We start from the raw sequence: 16,165 nt of genomic DNA on the forward strand, positions 1-16,165 counted from the left end.
GGAATTTTTAATCGACAACATATTTGTTCAGTGTCGTGGACGTGTTTTTCAACAAACGGTCGGCATTCCAATGGGAACAAATTGTGTTCCTTTACTTGCTGACCTACCCCTTCACTCTTATGAAGCTGACTTTATAGCTGATCTGATCCAAAAGCAAAAATATCGTTTGGCTAGATCCTTTAATCTCAGTTTCCGCTATATAGATGACGTATTATCTTTAAACAATCCGAATTTCGGGGATTTGATACATCGCATCTACCCCCAAAGAACCTGAGATAAAGGATACTACAGACACTGTGAAGTCAGCCTTATATCTTGACCTACACTTATAAATCAAAGGTTAAGGAAAACTATTGACCAAACTTTACGACAAACGTGATGACTTTTCATTCAGAATTGTCAACTTTACTTTCATTTGTGGCAACATCCCTTCAACACCTGCGTATGGAGTGTTCATATCACAACTCATACGTTAAGCCAGAGCTTGCCGAAACTACACATACTTTTTGTATCGCTCTAGAACTCTAACAAATAGGCTTCTGGAACAGGGTTATGTTGCTACAAGATTGAAGTCATCACTACAGAAGTTTTATGGTCGTCATCATGAACTCGTGGATCGTTGTGGTGTATCCATCTGCACCATGAAATCTGATTTATTCAACGGGTCATAGTTTTTCTTCTCGTTTGTCTACCTCGGACTTGACTTTTTATGAGCAAATCGGCGGGTGTTTCTAGAAAAGCAGAGGACGCTTACCCTACCGGTGCACCTGGTCCATGCTCCCAGTTTTTAGTGGAGTCCGAGTTGTTCATTTGCTTTTTTTACTTTGTATGTATGATTTTAGTTACTTTATGTTCTTTGTTGTGTATGTCTGTTTTCTATGACTGGTCTTTGTCCCTAGATTACATTCTTTTGATTTCCACCAGAATCTTGGTTCCCTTGATTAGTCATTTACAAGTTCACTATAATTATTAGAAGCGTAATATAATGTGTTGTTATCTACATAAGTATACAAATTTTCTTTATCAGGAAAGTAAAAAATATCATAGATACATATATTAAAAAATAAAAGCCCCAATATTGAGCCTTGGGATACACCTTTATTAATATCTACCCATTGGCTTACAATATCACATATTTTTATTTGCTATATTCTACTATTAAGTATAACATTAAATTACAGCCTTCCCCAGACAGGTCATAGGAGGACAGTTTACAGATCAAAATATCGTTGGGGAGGCAGTCAAACGCTTTTGATATGTCCATAAGAATAGCAGCCAAATATTTATTTTGTATCAAACCAAGTTTCCAGTCTTCTAATTATTACAAAGTAACAAAAGTTAATGAGAAACTCGGACTCCACTAAAACTGGGAATATGTACCAGGTGCACCGGTAAGGTAATCGTCCTCTGCTTTTCTAGAAACACCCACCGAGTTGTTCATAAAAAGTCAAGTCCAATGTAGACGAAGGAGGAAAAGAAAACTATGACACGTTGATCAAATCAGTTTTCATGGTGCAGATGGATACACCGTAACGATCCACGAGCATTCAATTCCTCAATAAATAACTCCTATAAATAAACCCAATATTGATAAGAAACAGTATTTCGTATCTATCTTAATACTGGTTGTAAGCGCAGATGAGCAAGCAATTGCTATAATTATGATGCTATTACATATGTATACAATATTTTGTTTACTTTCATTTTTTTCTTTTTGTTTTGTTTTGTTTTGTTTTTTGTTTTTTTAGGGTTTTTTTTGTGTTTGTTTTTTTTTATTGTTTAATTGTTTTATTTGTTCTTGTTCATTTGTTTAATTATTACATCTGTGATGTTCTTATGTTCTTTCATATATTTTTAAGAAACCGCTTTTAGATCCATTGAAATGATAAAAAATATTAATATATTTTTAAGCCATGCGCTCTCCTATAACTGTAGTACTGGCAACACTCATTGCGATCAATCACTTTTAAGGGAGTGTGACTTTGTTTGGTACTTGTAACTAATTTCATATCTATTGATAACGAGACTGGATATGTCAAAGGGACAACAACCCAACCGGGATGTCAAATCAATGTCACTCATGGGTCTTAATGAGTGAAATTATGACGAGCAATGAATTTTATTTATGTGGATTTACGCCAGTCTTTCTTCATAGTTAGTCCACCAAAGTCCTTTACTTCGTCGTGATCCGTTCGTGAGTAGAAGGATAAGTTCAACGGAAGTAGGGTTTGAGTTGTCAAGTCTAATGAGTGAGGCAGGGCTTCGGGTTGCCAAGTAAAACGGGAGAATTGGATTGCTGAGTCTAACGGGATTGGTGCATGTTTGTCAAATCCAACTTAATGATCGTTTGGGTTGTTAAAAATAATATGCCGAGACAGTTTGGGTTACTAGGTTAAAGTTGCTCATTTACTTTTGTTACTTTGTATGTGTGGTTTTGGTTGCTTTATGTTCTTTGTTGTGTATGTCTGTTTTCCATGTCTGGTCTTTGTCCCTGGATAACATTCTTTTGATTACCGCTATAACCTTGGTTCCCTTGATTACTCTTAAACATGTGCCAAGTCTAACTGAAGGAAAGTGCATTTCTTTGTCTTACGCGAAGAGAGTTAAGGTAGCTAAGTACCGGTATAACATACGGGGAATTTTGGTAACTAAGCCAAACGCGAGGAAAGTTCTGGTGCCTGAGTCCAACGTGAAAGGAGTTTGGTTTGCTATATCTAACGAGAGGAGAGTTGGGTTTGTTTAATTAACGGTAGGAGATTTGGATTTGCTATATTTGACGGGAGGAGATTTGGTTTTGCTTTATCTAACGGGAGGAGAGTTAGGTTTGTTTAATTAACGGTAGAAGATTTGGATTTGCTATATCTAACGGGAGGAGATTTGGTTTTGCTTTATCTAACGGGAGGAGAATTAGGTTTGCTATATCTAACGGAAGGAAAGTTGAGTTTGCTATATACAGCGGAAGGAAAGTTGGGTTTGCTGTATCTAACGGGAGGAGAGTTAGGTTTGCTATATCTAACGGGAGCAGAGTTAGTTGGCTTTGCTATATCTAACAGGATGAGAGTTGGTTATGCTACATCTCACGGGGGAAGAGGAGGAGAGTTGGGTTTGCCAGATCTAACGGAAGGAGAGTTGAGTTTGCTATATCTAACGGGAGGAGAGTTGGGTTTGCTATATCTAACGGGAGGAGAGTTGGGTTTGCTTTATCTAATTGGAGCAGAGTTGGGTTTGCTTTATTTAACGGGAGAAAGTTGGGTTTGCCTTATCTAACGGAAGGAGATTTGGGTTTGCCTTATCTAACGAAAGGAGATTTGGGTTTGCTATATCTAACGGGAGGATTACCAGTTAATTTTTCCTTTTACCATTGCAAAAAGATTAATTTCGAGCCATGAAAATGGTTGCTAGTTCTTGCCAGCTATAATTATTTTTGGAGGTCAGTCCAAATGGAAATATTTTACAGCCAACACCAATCGCAATTTTGTACCTGACAAGTTGAATAATTTTTTTGTACGATAAGTGGATACATATATATATATATATATATATATATATATATATATATATATATATATATATATGTTACAATGTAAAAGAAGTTATTTATATTAATATTACGAAATTTTATTTGTAGTAAATCTTTCATCCGATCGTTTCGATATAATCATGATCTTAAAATTCTCATAAAGACGGTCCCTCACAATAATGACGTTGCAATATGTGAAACATAAATTGACTTCAGAAAACAGCAAACTTTAAAAAATATCTGCCTTAGTTTTTAGTCATGATGTACAAATTATGTACACAGTCTACTGTTTCACCATAAACCGTCAGATTTTTGAAATTTCGAAACCCACTAAATTGTAATTTTCGATAAAGTTATATATATGAAAAGAAAATTTGTCACAATCTTACACTTGCTTTGTTGTGTTGGCGAAAAGATTAAAGTTCTCGTCTAAAATATTTATTAATATATTAATTTAATTAAAATTTACTTCTGCAGACGCATCTATGTCTTGATATTCTGTGATATTATCCATACAGAAATTGTTCACAGCTTGACTGTTAAAGGGAACTCACGGGAAAACAAATAACCAAAAAGACGCTATAATTCCATTCCAGTTTATTCCGTGGTATGCATCTCAGATTACATCATGCATTAAATCATAGAAGTGTTATCACTAATACAACCGTGATAGTCACTACTGTAGTGTTGCAATGAATCAGATAGAAGATTTTATCCCGTAAGATCTTCTAATCTTGGTCTCCTATGAACACCGAGGCTTTCCCACTTTATCCATGATAATCGTGCTTTCAAATCTGAAAAGGAAAGTATAAATTCGGAAAACATCATAAATGGAAACCCCTTTCTTTAAGGAATGAAAAAAGACGGGTAATATGAATAAAACATAAAAAATTTCAACGAAAAACTACGAATAATTCTTTTACATGTTTTGTCACAAAAAGTTAAAATTTAGCACAAATTTCTGGAATGTAAACATTAATTGAACATTAATAAGCACTCAAAACTGAGTAAGGTGTAAGGTATAACAGAACTAACCTGGTTATCAGAAAAGGTACAAGGAAAATAACAGGTAAAAGCTGCGCATTTGGTAAACATGCTTTAAAAATAACGCGTTCTTGCTTATATTCAAGATAACCCTCAGGCTTACCACATTAAATCGTATAAGTTATTACTGCTAGTATTCCACATATATTGTCACATAACCGTATAGAACTAGATACAATGTAGCCCTTCGTCTTACCACATATAACCCTATTACTTACCGCTTGTATTCCAGATAGCCCTTCGTCTTACCACATATAACCCTATTACTTACCGCTTGTATTCCAGATAGCCCTTCGTCTTACCACATATAAACCTATTACTTACCGCTTGTATTCCAGATAGCCCTTCGTCTTCCAGCCGCACCAGACTTCAATGACTGCTCAATAAATAAAAGTGGGTCAGTCTCCTTTGATTTTAGCATATCTCTTAGCAAAGCTATATAAGCAATCGCTAAACGTAAAGTATCTATTTTCGATAATCTTTTTTCGTATGGGAAAGTTGGCACATATGATCGTAATTCTTCAAAAGCAGAGTTTATACTCAACATTCTCTTTCTCTCTCGAACATTAGCTGCTTGTCTTTGTGGTTTTAAACAGAATCTATAATCAAAATAGTCTCGTCTTGTATCAAAATTTTCAACGAAGACATCATCTTCTCCAACGCAAAAGTTATGTTGAGAGGCAGCATGACACGGGTTTTGAAAATCCTCCTGACGTTGTTTGTACAGTTCACTTTCTGTCGCATTTACGACCATTGGAGTGGTGTTACAGTAATCATTAGCAACATCGTCATCCAGTGCTCGACAGTAATTATAAAACTGAAGCGGAATGTCTGTAGCTACCTCCATATAAACAAATTTGTTTATTCAGGTACTCTAGTCTGGGCTTTCAATGAAAATTGAGTACTATGAAACTGACAACATTTATATATGCATGGCATGGGCAATTATTATTTCTAAGATTGAAGATTTTATATTTATATACTATTTTAATTACATGCCAATCGCTTGTCAGATTCAAATGTTGGAACTAATTAAATAACTGATGACAGTCATTTTGTCCACGTCCGATGTCGCGCTCCAAGAAGCCGAGATTCATATTGACTGTAAGCATAACAATATTGGCAAAGAGAAAAGCCAACGAAACAATTAAAGACGAGAGACACTTGAACAAGGATGTCCAGCAGAGCACAGCAGTGAGAGATGTTCACCGTTATAATGCCACGGGCTCCTAAACGAAGATAGTCAATCGATTACCGACCCTACAGATACAAACACAATAATTGTTGCGTAAATAAGAGAAAATATTTGTATTGACAGAAATTTCTATTATTCTTTACAAGTAATTAGAGGAAAATTAATTATTTTTGTCCTTTCCGTTTAAGTACTTGGCCCTGCACTTAATTTCTGCTTGAACAAACTCAAGAAAAAGTTTGGATTAATGAATTTGACATCAAGTATGATGGGCAAGTGACGAGTTAACAGGGAATTTTTTTTATTGATTTTTTTTTCAGATGGAAACTGGTCTTTTAACGGTGATAATAGACACTACAATGATAAGCAAACAATTATTTTAATCTTACAATGCCTCAATCTTGGAATATTAGATTCAGAACGGTGATATTTATGAAATTAAGTTTATGTGTGGGGAGGGGGGTGAAAATAAAAAAAAAATCAAAGTTATTTTAGATTGTTTTCTTTACGAAATTCTTTTTTTATTGTACTTTAATGTACCGAAAAACGGGTAAAGAAAATATGTGGAAAATAGAATACGATCATATACATGTACCAATAATTACCTTCTTCAACAGTTTAGGTATTTAAAATTCTACAATAAAGGGATTGTTACGAGGTATGTACCCGGAAGATATTAGCTGGCTTAGAACTGGGTTAAATGATTTAACCAAGATTATAGTGTGATAATAAAATAGCGAAGATGTACATTTGAAATTATAAATCATTTATATTTTCTACATATTTAGAATATTTGCAATTCTATACTATTTAAAAAAAAATCTAAATAATTAACTTCCTGTTAGACTGCACCCGGCGCATGCAGCAAACGCGTATACAGTATAGTCTGTTAGTTAACCTACGATTCGAACGAACTTTAAATACTCGGAAGTTTATTAAAAAGCCCAACGAGAGTAAAATACAATTGCACTCCTTGACAAAAATTCCACGAGTTTTATTTCCTTGAATGACATAATAGTTTAGTCAGCCATTTTTATTCATAATTTTTTGTACGTAAAAAGGAATTATTCATAACATTTATTTAAAACAAACAGTATCTTGATTACTTCAGCGGCAAACTTAAGTGATGCGATTTTCCAGATTTATAATTTCTACCAAACGGACCTGGTCAACGGCAGACAACGAACCTAGTTACCGACAAGCACTAGTTATCGAAAGAACATAGTTACCAATAGATATAGACAGCTGCTCTCGTTACCGACAGATACAGACAACGAACTATTCTTATTCTGATGAACATGTACTTTCACAAAACTTGTTATACTAAATGCTTGAATACAAGAATAAACAAGTACTATTTTTAAAAAAGATAGCCGACGCGCAGTATAAGTTTACTTCTAAGTTTCTACATTTCTTTCAAGATAATAATACATGGCACGCAATTTCAAATTTTCGATACAGTTTTTTTTTTTCGAACACAATTTCAAATTTTCGATACCGTTTTTTTAACACGCCTCTAAGTTATCAGCATTTGGCCAATCGGAAAACAGAATTGCAATTAGGTGACCTGCGTTTCCATAGAAAAGCGTCCTTAAGGTCAAAGGGTGAAAAGCGCAACTATACCGACTGCGTCTGAACAAGTGCCTTATCACTTTGATATACCAATAAGGTTGATTGATTGTTGGCGTTTAACGCCTAAGCACCAATATTTCTGCTATATCCAGGCGATGAACATGAAATAGATGATGAAATGAATATTAAATTAAAATGAAATGAAAAATGGGATGGGTCACAAGGATAATAGGTAGAGGTGCGAGGGTCGGGAAATTAGCCTCCTGCGACGGAGTGCCAAGGTTCCTCTTACTTTCGAATACCACAGCAGTGTTCTTTAATAATAACGTGGGAGGAACGTGGCATCTTCCCCAAACGGTTAACCACTATGGTTTGCGGTCAGGATTTCAGGATATTATGACACGACGGCCCCAGGATGTAGCATGCCAGGGTTATCCCATTTAATTACCTGGGGCACGCAACTCACTTGCTCTGTGGGTAGAGTGCACTAGCTCTCGGCAAGGGCTCTGAGTGCTATTTAGTCGCCTTCTACGACAAGCCTAGCGCTGCTGCGGACCTATTCTTTTGGCACCCAGACCCGCACGGGACACCTATAAGGAATTACTTATTTTAATTTATTACAAAGAGAAATGTAGTGGAAGATTTTTATTAAAATGGAACATCAAATATCTTTTTTTTTATAGAAGTGCATCCTCCCTAGTCAAGGTTTCTTATCGTCCTAATTCTTCTCTGCTTTTATTATAGCAATCATAGTCTCCATAATTAGATCTTTCTCTTTGATGTTTTGTTCTCGTTTCTGGCTCTAAATCGTGGATTTCCATGGTTATTAATATCGACTGCACTTCAGTGGATATCACATGTTCAAGATAAAAAGAAGTGTTCTACCCTAATACATTGTATGAATATTATTTCACAATGATAAAATGTAACTTAACTCAAGCACAACCTACACAGATTCGTTAAAAGATGACACATTATTCCCAATGGGACCTAAATAAAAGGAAGTGATAATTCCAAAGGAAATGGTAATAGTGTCGCAAACCTCGTAAATTAGACTGTCGCCCCTCTTAATAGCTTAAAGAACTTACTTAGGATTAGTCGAAATACCCAAGTATTATTATAAGGTAGTAAATCCTGCAAGCTGTTCTCCTACGCTGAATACTTATATAGAAAAAAAGTATTGTTCACAGGCACTTGACATTATTTTGATTAATGAAAAGTGTAAATGTAAAAAATATAATTTAATTTTTAAACACATAAATACTATATTTTTTCTAATATTTTTATTCTATTTTTTATATTATTTTCACATTGAGAATTTTCCTTTCATTAACACGGGTTTTTACAATAGCAAATTTTACATGTTATTTGATGAAAACCATAGAAGTTTATTTGAGAAATATTTCAATGATAGTTTATATGAACAAACGTTTATAAAAAAAACTATATTATCTTTTACAAATTTCTTCTAAAATAACTTTGATTAGTAATAAGGGAATTGAAGGAATGAACCTAGCATGTCTTAAAGCTATTGGATAAAACTAAGTAGACATCATTTAAAATTCTACCAGAATTTATTGACTCTTGAACTTTGAAAATGAGAATAAAAATGCAAATTAAAAAAAAAACAGCAACATACAATAGAATATTACAAACATATACTGAATAAACGTCTAAAATACTGAACATCATCAAAATAAAATGGTAAAAACTAAAATAGATATTTAGAGAATAACGTAAAACTTGCAGATAAATATGGTATTAAACTCCAGAAACTACTCCACTCAACTTAAGTACATGTATTGGAACGAGACTTACAAAACTGGAAACACTTTTTACTACCTTAAGTCCTGACGAAGTTTGTAGTACGATGACATGAAAGAAAATCGGTCTTTCCACAAAAACATAAATGTTCATCACAGAAGTACCTGTAAACCAGAGTCTGTAGAGCTTTTATGTCGTCCTCTGAGGAGACACGGACAAACATTAACTGGTCAAAGACTGTCTCAGGTGTGTGGACAGATGAACAAACATTAACTGACAAAAAACTGTCTTAGGTCTGAAGACAGACAGACAAACATTAACAGGTCAAAGACTGTCTCTGGTCGGATGACAGAAGACAAACATTAACTGGTCAAAGAATGTCGACAAAAAATACCGAAGCATCAAAATGGCCAATTCAGAGACATCAGAACCCGCAGACATTAAAAAGTATCATGTTATTCTGACAGTTTAAGAAGATAAATAAATCTGAAAAGATATGAAATATTATGAATATGATTCATTACATAATTCATCAGAAAGTATTAATTTAAAAAATAAATTTAGAATTACAGTTTATTTTAAGTACTGATTAAAGGGTTGAAAGATCCAGACAATGCCATGATGTATTTAAATATTTTAAGATGAGATAGTTCCAGAGGAAGCATACCCAGGGAAAGCCCCTAGTTTATAATCTATTATGAGGTTTTTGTAGGAGCTTATTATAAGTGCTTCAAAATTTAGTACTTTGGTTTAATCGATGAACAATTACATGGAGAACTACAAACCTAGAATAGCTTCAAAATACGGGGAAGCGATGCCAATGGAGACCACAACTAAATAATATTGCATCTACTCGCTGACCTACATATATTCCTTCACTCTAATAATCCGAAAAAAAGAAATATTATTTAACCAGATCCTTTGATATCAGTTTCGGCTATTTAGGTGACGCATTATCGTTAAGTAATCTTAGTTTCGGGGATTATACGCAGGTTATTGCAGACACTGTGAAGTCGGCCTCATATCTTGACCTAGACTCAAAGATGGATGGAAAAAAATATTGACCAAGCTATACGACAAACGCGATGACTTTTCATTCCGTATTGTCAACTTTCTATTTATCTGTAGCAACATTCCTTCAGCACCTGCGTATGAAGTTTTCATACCACAACTCACACTTTATGCCAGAGCTTGCTGAAACCACGCAGACATTTTTGTAATGCAAGTTGACTCTTACAATTAGGCCTTGCGAACAGGCTTATGTTGCTACAAGACTGAAGTCATCACAACAGATATTTTATGGTCGTCATCATGAACTCGTGGATTTTTATGGTGTTTCCATCTGCAACTTAAAACCGATTTGTTCACTGTGTGACAGTTTCCTTTCCTCATTCGTCTTCGCTCGACTTGACTGTTACGCTTACCCTACCGAAGCACCTGGTGCATGTTCCAATTTTTAGGCAAATCCGAGTTGCTCATTTATTTATTTTTTTATTTCTTTGTACGTATTATTCTGTTTTGTTCATGTACTTTGTCGTGTGCGTCTGTTTTCACTTTCTAGTCTTTCTCCTTGGGTTGCTTTTGATTAACACCAGAGCTCTGGTTTTCTTGATTACTATTTTGCAATTGACAACTAAATTCGAAACTTTAAAAAGCGCATGAAGTTTTTTTTAATTCATTTTTTTTTCAGTTATAACAAAATATGAGATTGATTTACACTATAATTTAACTAATTTTTTTTTGCAATATCCATATCGATTCGACAAAGTTTATTTGATATAAACCTAACCTACCCCTTTAGAAAGAGGGGCTTGTAATAAGTCTAATACCACGATTGACAGCCTAATTTTCTTAAATCATGCACAGACGTTGTCTTTCAAGTTAAATTTCTTTTTCACATCTATATTTGGCAGTTGCATCAAAATGGGTTAACCGTAATGAAATTGAAGATTTCTTGGCGCTGATCTAGATTAGACGGTGGCGAAAACCCGTTTTGGCTCCGCCTACACACCCCCAGTGATCTCAATTTGTACTGTCAAGTCCACGATTGACGCCTCTCCTAAATTTCAGTATAAATCTGTGGTTAGGAGTTTTTATTGAGTCCTGAACATTGATATCATATAATGATAATTATACCTTGTAGATAATATTTTGTATTTTTAAAAAGAATTGTAAAAAATGTAGCTATGCAATCGAAACAAGACAAAAACTAGCCATGTTATTTAAACATTATTTTATTTGTATTACTAAAAAGGTAAATGACATTATTTTTCTATTTGTATCACTAACAAAAAGGTAAATCCAACAATCAAAAGTGACTAGAATTCAGATATGTATCAAACTTAACAATAAAACAAAATAAAATACAAAAATACTGTATGTCATAAGATATAAAATGTTTATAAAAATAAATCCACATTACTTCGGCACATTTTGGCACATCAAATGAAAAACAAAACATTGCAATTTATAGCATCATTAAACAATATCTACTGACAACATATCTAGAAGGACGAATATGCTCGACGTAATGTAATTCCAACTTGCCCTTTTCTTGGCCTTTTTAAAACAAAATTCAATGGACGGTTTTTTACGCAAACTACACTTCAATATAGTGTTGCTGCAGAAGCTCTGACACGGCTTTAATTTTGTGAATAAGGAAGTAATCTCTGATATATCTATCCATTCTTTCTTGGTGCTGACAAAGAGGAATAGGATCACGTAGATCTCTTGACGGTAGACTGCCGCCATGAGTAGCAGCACCAACATAAACTTCACAAAGAAGTATCTCAGCGGCGGACCGTATTGATCGTAAACTTTCATAAAATCCCATGTCATTTTCTTCTACCTCCATTGTAGACAATACTGCTACTATACTCTGCAATACGTTGTAATGTTCCCTCAGCATCTCCGCAGTCTGCAAGAAAATATATAGTAATCAATAGACTTAAATTAGCATGCATCATTAGCTTATAAAGTATACATATTAACGCCTTCAAAATTATTAAATAAGTTTCAAAATATTTCTTGAAAAAGGTATGAAGCTATTAAATTAGCCAATAGTGAACTGTGTTGACGAAAATTTTATGTACTTAAATTATTTAGGAAATATTCTCGTTTATCAAAACAACGAAGACATGAAGTAACATATATACGTTGAATATATCTCATTTTCCATTTTGACAGGGGTTTCCGTTTTGTGCGGATGAGAATATCTCATTCAGGTAAGGCGGGTATGAAATGTAAAGTAATTGAATTAATTTCAATATATTCTTGTACTTTTATTCAGTACTTTTAAACATATATTACATGTATTGATGTTTTGAAGGAAAATTATTTCAAACGAAACCATCATCGCTTATTTCATGTATTTGAGATAAAAAAATTCTTAAATTTTTGATTCACTATATACCCGTTGATTTGCTAAAAATAAGGATTTATTTATGAACGGAAATACCTACGATATACTTACATTAGTCCAGATGGAATTAGACAATTGTTCTGTATCGATGTGGTCCAAACATTGGGGAACATCAGCTAACAAAACATATTCGTCTTTAGTATATCTTTGGCGTCTCTGTCAGAAAATGATAAAAAAAATGTTGATGTTTATTGATGAATTAAGTTTATATAACTCGGTGACATTTCAGATACTAAAGACACAAAATATTCATACAATTTATTTATATTAATAAGGTTTAAAATATTTTGACATTTAATTTTTTTTAAAGGGCAAATGTTATTATTTTACATTCTTCGCCTCAATAGTTATTCCAACTAAATAAATAATTAGTTTATTATAGTGTCACATATTTGATCATACATAAATATGTATACAACAAACATCAGATGTTATAACATCTAATATCCAGCCTCATTAGACACTTATATATAAAGTACCCTAAAATCAAAATGTTAAAATTATTTTATTTTATTTTAAGAAATCGAAACATCGCTATAACATATACTGAGTATAAAATAAAATCACGAACTCATCTTCTAATTCAAAAAGATACGTAGTCTAAAACTAAGTAATTTCAATAAATAAATTTAATGGAACTAATCTCTTTTGTTACCACAGCTAAATTCATTAAGACATTTTTTTAAAGTAGTCTAAAAACGTAAATCTATCAAATGGTAAAAAATTCAACATTCAAACTACAAATAAAATCTAAAAGGACTACATTACAGACCAAAGACCGATTGGTTGGTTTACACTACAGCTGCGCATCTCTTTAATTTTGTTGTTATTATTATTGATTTTATCACACTTGATAATGATGAAGTTAGTTTCATTATGGAGGTATGTATGCAACCTAGACAGTGTAAATTGGTATTCATGTCGAAGTTCGCACGGGTTCATTTAGATCGTACGATTAGAATCAGCTGATTATAAACACAAAACTGAAGCCGCTGTTTTAATAAATAATATGATAATTTGTCGTACAGTTCTTCGATGAAATAAATAACAAAAATAAAACAAGCATTATGAAAAATGATAAATTCAAAATTCAGAACTACGTTGCCAAAAAACAACAACAAATAAACGAAAATAAAACAGGAACAAAGATACAAAGACAGATAAGAAGACAAAAAATAGTATTTCTATTTTTTATCTCCTAACATAGATAAATACAGAATTAGACAAATAAAGCATAGTACATTACTTGCTTGGCCACAATGACCATATTAGCAACAATAAGCAGTCAAACTGAATCTCACCTGTCTTATTGGCTCTAACCTTTCCTAGTAGCAAAAATGCATATTTTATATATACATATATATTAAAAAAAATTTTTGTTAATTTAATAAATAAGACCATATAAACCGTAGTATTTGATAAAATGTTTAAATTACATCAAAGATGGGTTAGCTTTGTCTATTCTTTGAAAGATATTTAACTTGTCACTTGAAAGTTGTATTTGATATCAATGACTAAATTATATAACTTACGTATTTGTTTATAAGCTTTGATGCATGTCTCTGTACCCATGAGGATTTTTTCCTACACGTTTCAATAATATGTTCAATGTTTCTGACTCTCTGTGGATTGTTTATAACCAGTTCATTCAAGACTTGTATATTTGCTCGTCCTCCACACACATGTTTCATACTATGGACATTTACTATAGATACGAGTAAAACTGAAAGCGCTGAAATATTAGATATTTTACATCATAACCAATTTACCATATGAATTCACATAAATGAATTCTGTGTTATTATTTTTAATAATATGACACCCCTTTTGTATTCTACCCACGTACAACATAGATAAATGATGTTTGTTTGGGAAACAAGAACGAATACGAAAATTCGATAAAAACCTGTAAATGAATGAAGTAGTTTTTTTGTAATAAAAGACACTAATCTTTTTATTATCTAGAAATAAGAAAACAAAACAAAAACAAAACAACAAAAAACCAAAAAAAAACACTAACAAACAAACAAACCAAAAAAACATGCAAAATATGAACTTGTGTAGTTCAAAGAACTTACAGAATATTATCTTGGATGAACCCATATTACTAAATTGTCTACTTCTGATGATTATCTAACATCTTATATACTAACCATAAACTGGGAAATTTTCTGCCGGAAAGGAAGCACTGTAAATATCTAAAATATCTCATAATTGGTTCTGGCCTGGCGATTTTCACGGTTTTTGGTCAAATCTTTAACTCGATTTGTATTTAATTCTTACTGTCCAATTAAATTATGTTACCGGAATTCGGCTGAACCAACTAGTGATTTACTTCCGTACGAGGTTAACATCCCTTGAATTATGTTAAACAGAGACTTAAATAGTTTTAGTCAGATGTTTTACATCTTTTGAGAAAAAAAATGAATTAAATCATATCAAGAAAGAATATTACAGGCAACTTTATTGTTTCCCCGATAGCATTTTAAATCAATAATTTTTTATCTGTTGGTAGAAAATGACATAGCGATCTCAGCTATACCGTATATCATTACTAGATAATTTAAAACACATGAAACGATGTCTTCATGTGACGTATGATTGTTTTTACGAAGAAAGGCTTATAAATTGCATTTTGCATTTGAATTGCATAACATATTATAAATCGCTTACACCATTTTTATTTAAAAAAAAAACATAATGAAGAAGCAGACGGCCGTATTTCACTACCGAAATTTTTTTTTTTGGAAATTTAAAAATCTTGAAATTAAAATTGTTGGATGTTTTCTAAATTTTGTGTGTGTGTGTTGAAATTTAAATATTTGATATTTTTGTGTTTAAAAATCCAAACGATTGAATATGGTTAATAATGTAGCCTTTGTGAGAAGGACTAAAGCAGGGAGGATTCGATACAGCATAGAAAAAATACTTTATGACTGAAATCTATCGTAACACTATTACATTTCGCACCAAAATTTATAGGTGTAACTTACATGTATACGCAACAGAATTTGAAGCTTATGACGGCCATTTTTAACATAAGTTTAAACACGACTTTAAAAATTATAAGATATTAATGAGACAATAAATTCATGTCCAGAACAGTTACATTTCGCAACGTGGTCACAAAATTTCAGTTGTAGCTTATATGCACCAGAATGCTAAACTTTTTATGACTATTTTGAACTATTGTATAAATATGCATGACTTTTAAAGCTATAAGAAGATAGTAAAGCAAATACATTCTAGTCCTTCTGAGCAGGGTACACTACGTTTGGCCTGGTTATGTGAATAGATAAATGTATGTAATCAGTATACTTGGAAATGCAGGAAAAATATTTCGCCAACAGTATACTAAAAGTAATGATAAGAGACATTTCCGGATTTTAACAGGTACATTTTCGAAAATTAAACGCCGATTTTCGAATTTTCGTATAATTATAAACAGAAGTTTTATATAAAATTTATGTGGATTGGCCGATCGATTTTTATTTATAATCATTTTTTGTGATGTTTATATAATGTGCATTAACTGTAAAATTTAAAGGGATAAGCTGTATAATGTTTATTAAAACGAATGCCATGAATGAACCTTTAACAATTGTTGTTTGTTGTTTACTTCCGTTGACAATTTCCGGCACTAGTACTTCTT

General features: G+C 32.7%; 2 protein-coding genes across 2 annotated transcripts; both read right to left on the reverse strand.

The window, feature by feature from the left end:
* Positions 1 to 3,957: 3,957 nt before the first annotated feature.
* On the reverse strand, positions 3,958 to 5,435 carry LOC148622704 (helix-loop-helix protein 13-like). The gene is made up of 2 exons (XM_088574057.1): positions 4,889 to 5,435; positions 3,958 to 4,314 (listed from the first exon to the last, which is right to left on the reverse strand). Exons 1-2 carry the CDS (start codon positions 5,409 to 5,411, stop codon positions 4,232 to 4,234), a joined length of 606 nt encoding a protein of 201 aa, XP_088430183.1. The 5' UTR covers positions 5,412 to 5,435; the 3' UTR covers positions 3,958 to 4,231.
* A 5,965-nt stretch (positions 5,436 to 11,400) lies between these two features.
* On the reverse strand, positions 11,401 to 14,239 carry LOC148622705 (uncharacterized). The gene is made up of 4 exons (XM_088574058.1): positions 14,046 to 14,239; positions 13,815 to 13,838; positions 12,565 to 12,669; positions 11,401 to 12,009 (listed from the first exon to the last, which is right to left on the reverse strand). The coding sequence occupies exons 1-4, from the start codon at positions 14,202 to 14,204 to the stop codon at positions 11,692 to 11,694; spliced, it is 606 nt and encodes a 201-aa protein (XP_088430184.1). The 5' UTR covers positions 14,205 to 14,239; the 3' UTR covers positions 11,401 to 11,691.
* Positions 14,240 to 16,165: the final 1,926 nt, after the last annotated feature.

Source organism: Perna viridis, chromosome 3 (genome assembly GCF_037379345.1).
Source record: "Perna viridis isolate PV_CMFRI_1.1 ecotype Kerala chromosome 3, ASM3737934v1, whole genome shotgun sequence".
Classification (NCBI taxonomy): domain Eukaryota; kingdom Metazoa; phylum Mollusca; class Bivalvia; order Mytilida; family Mytilidae; genus Perna; species Perna viridis.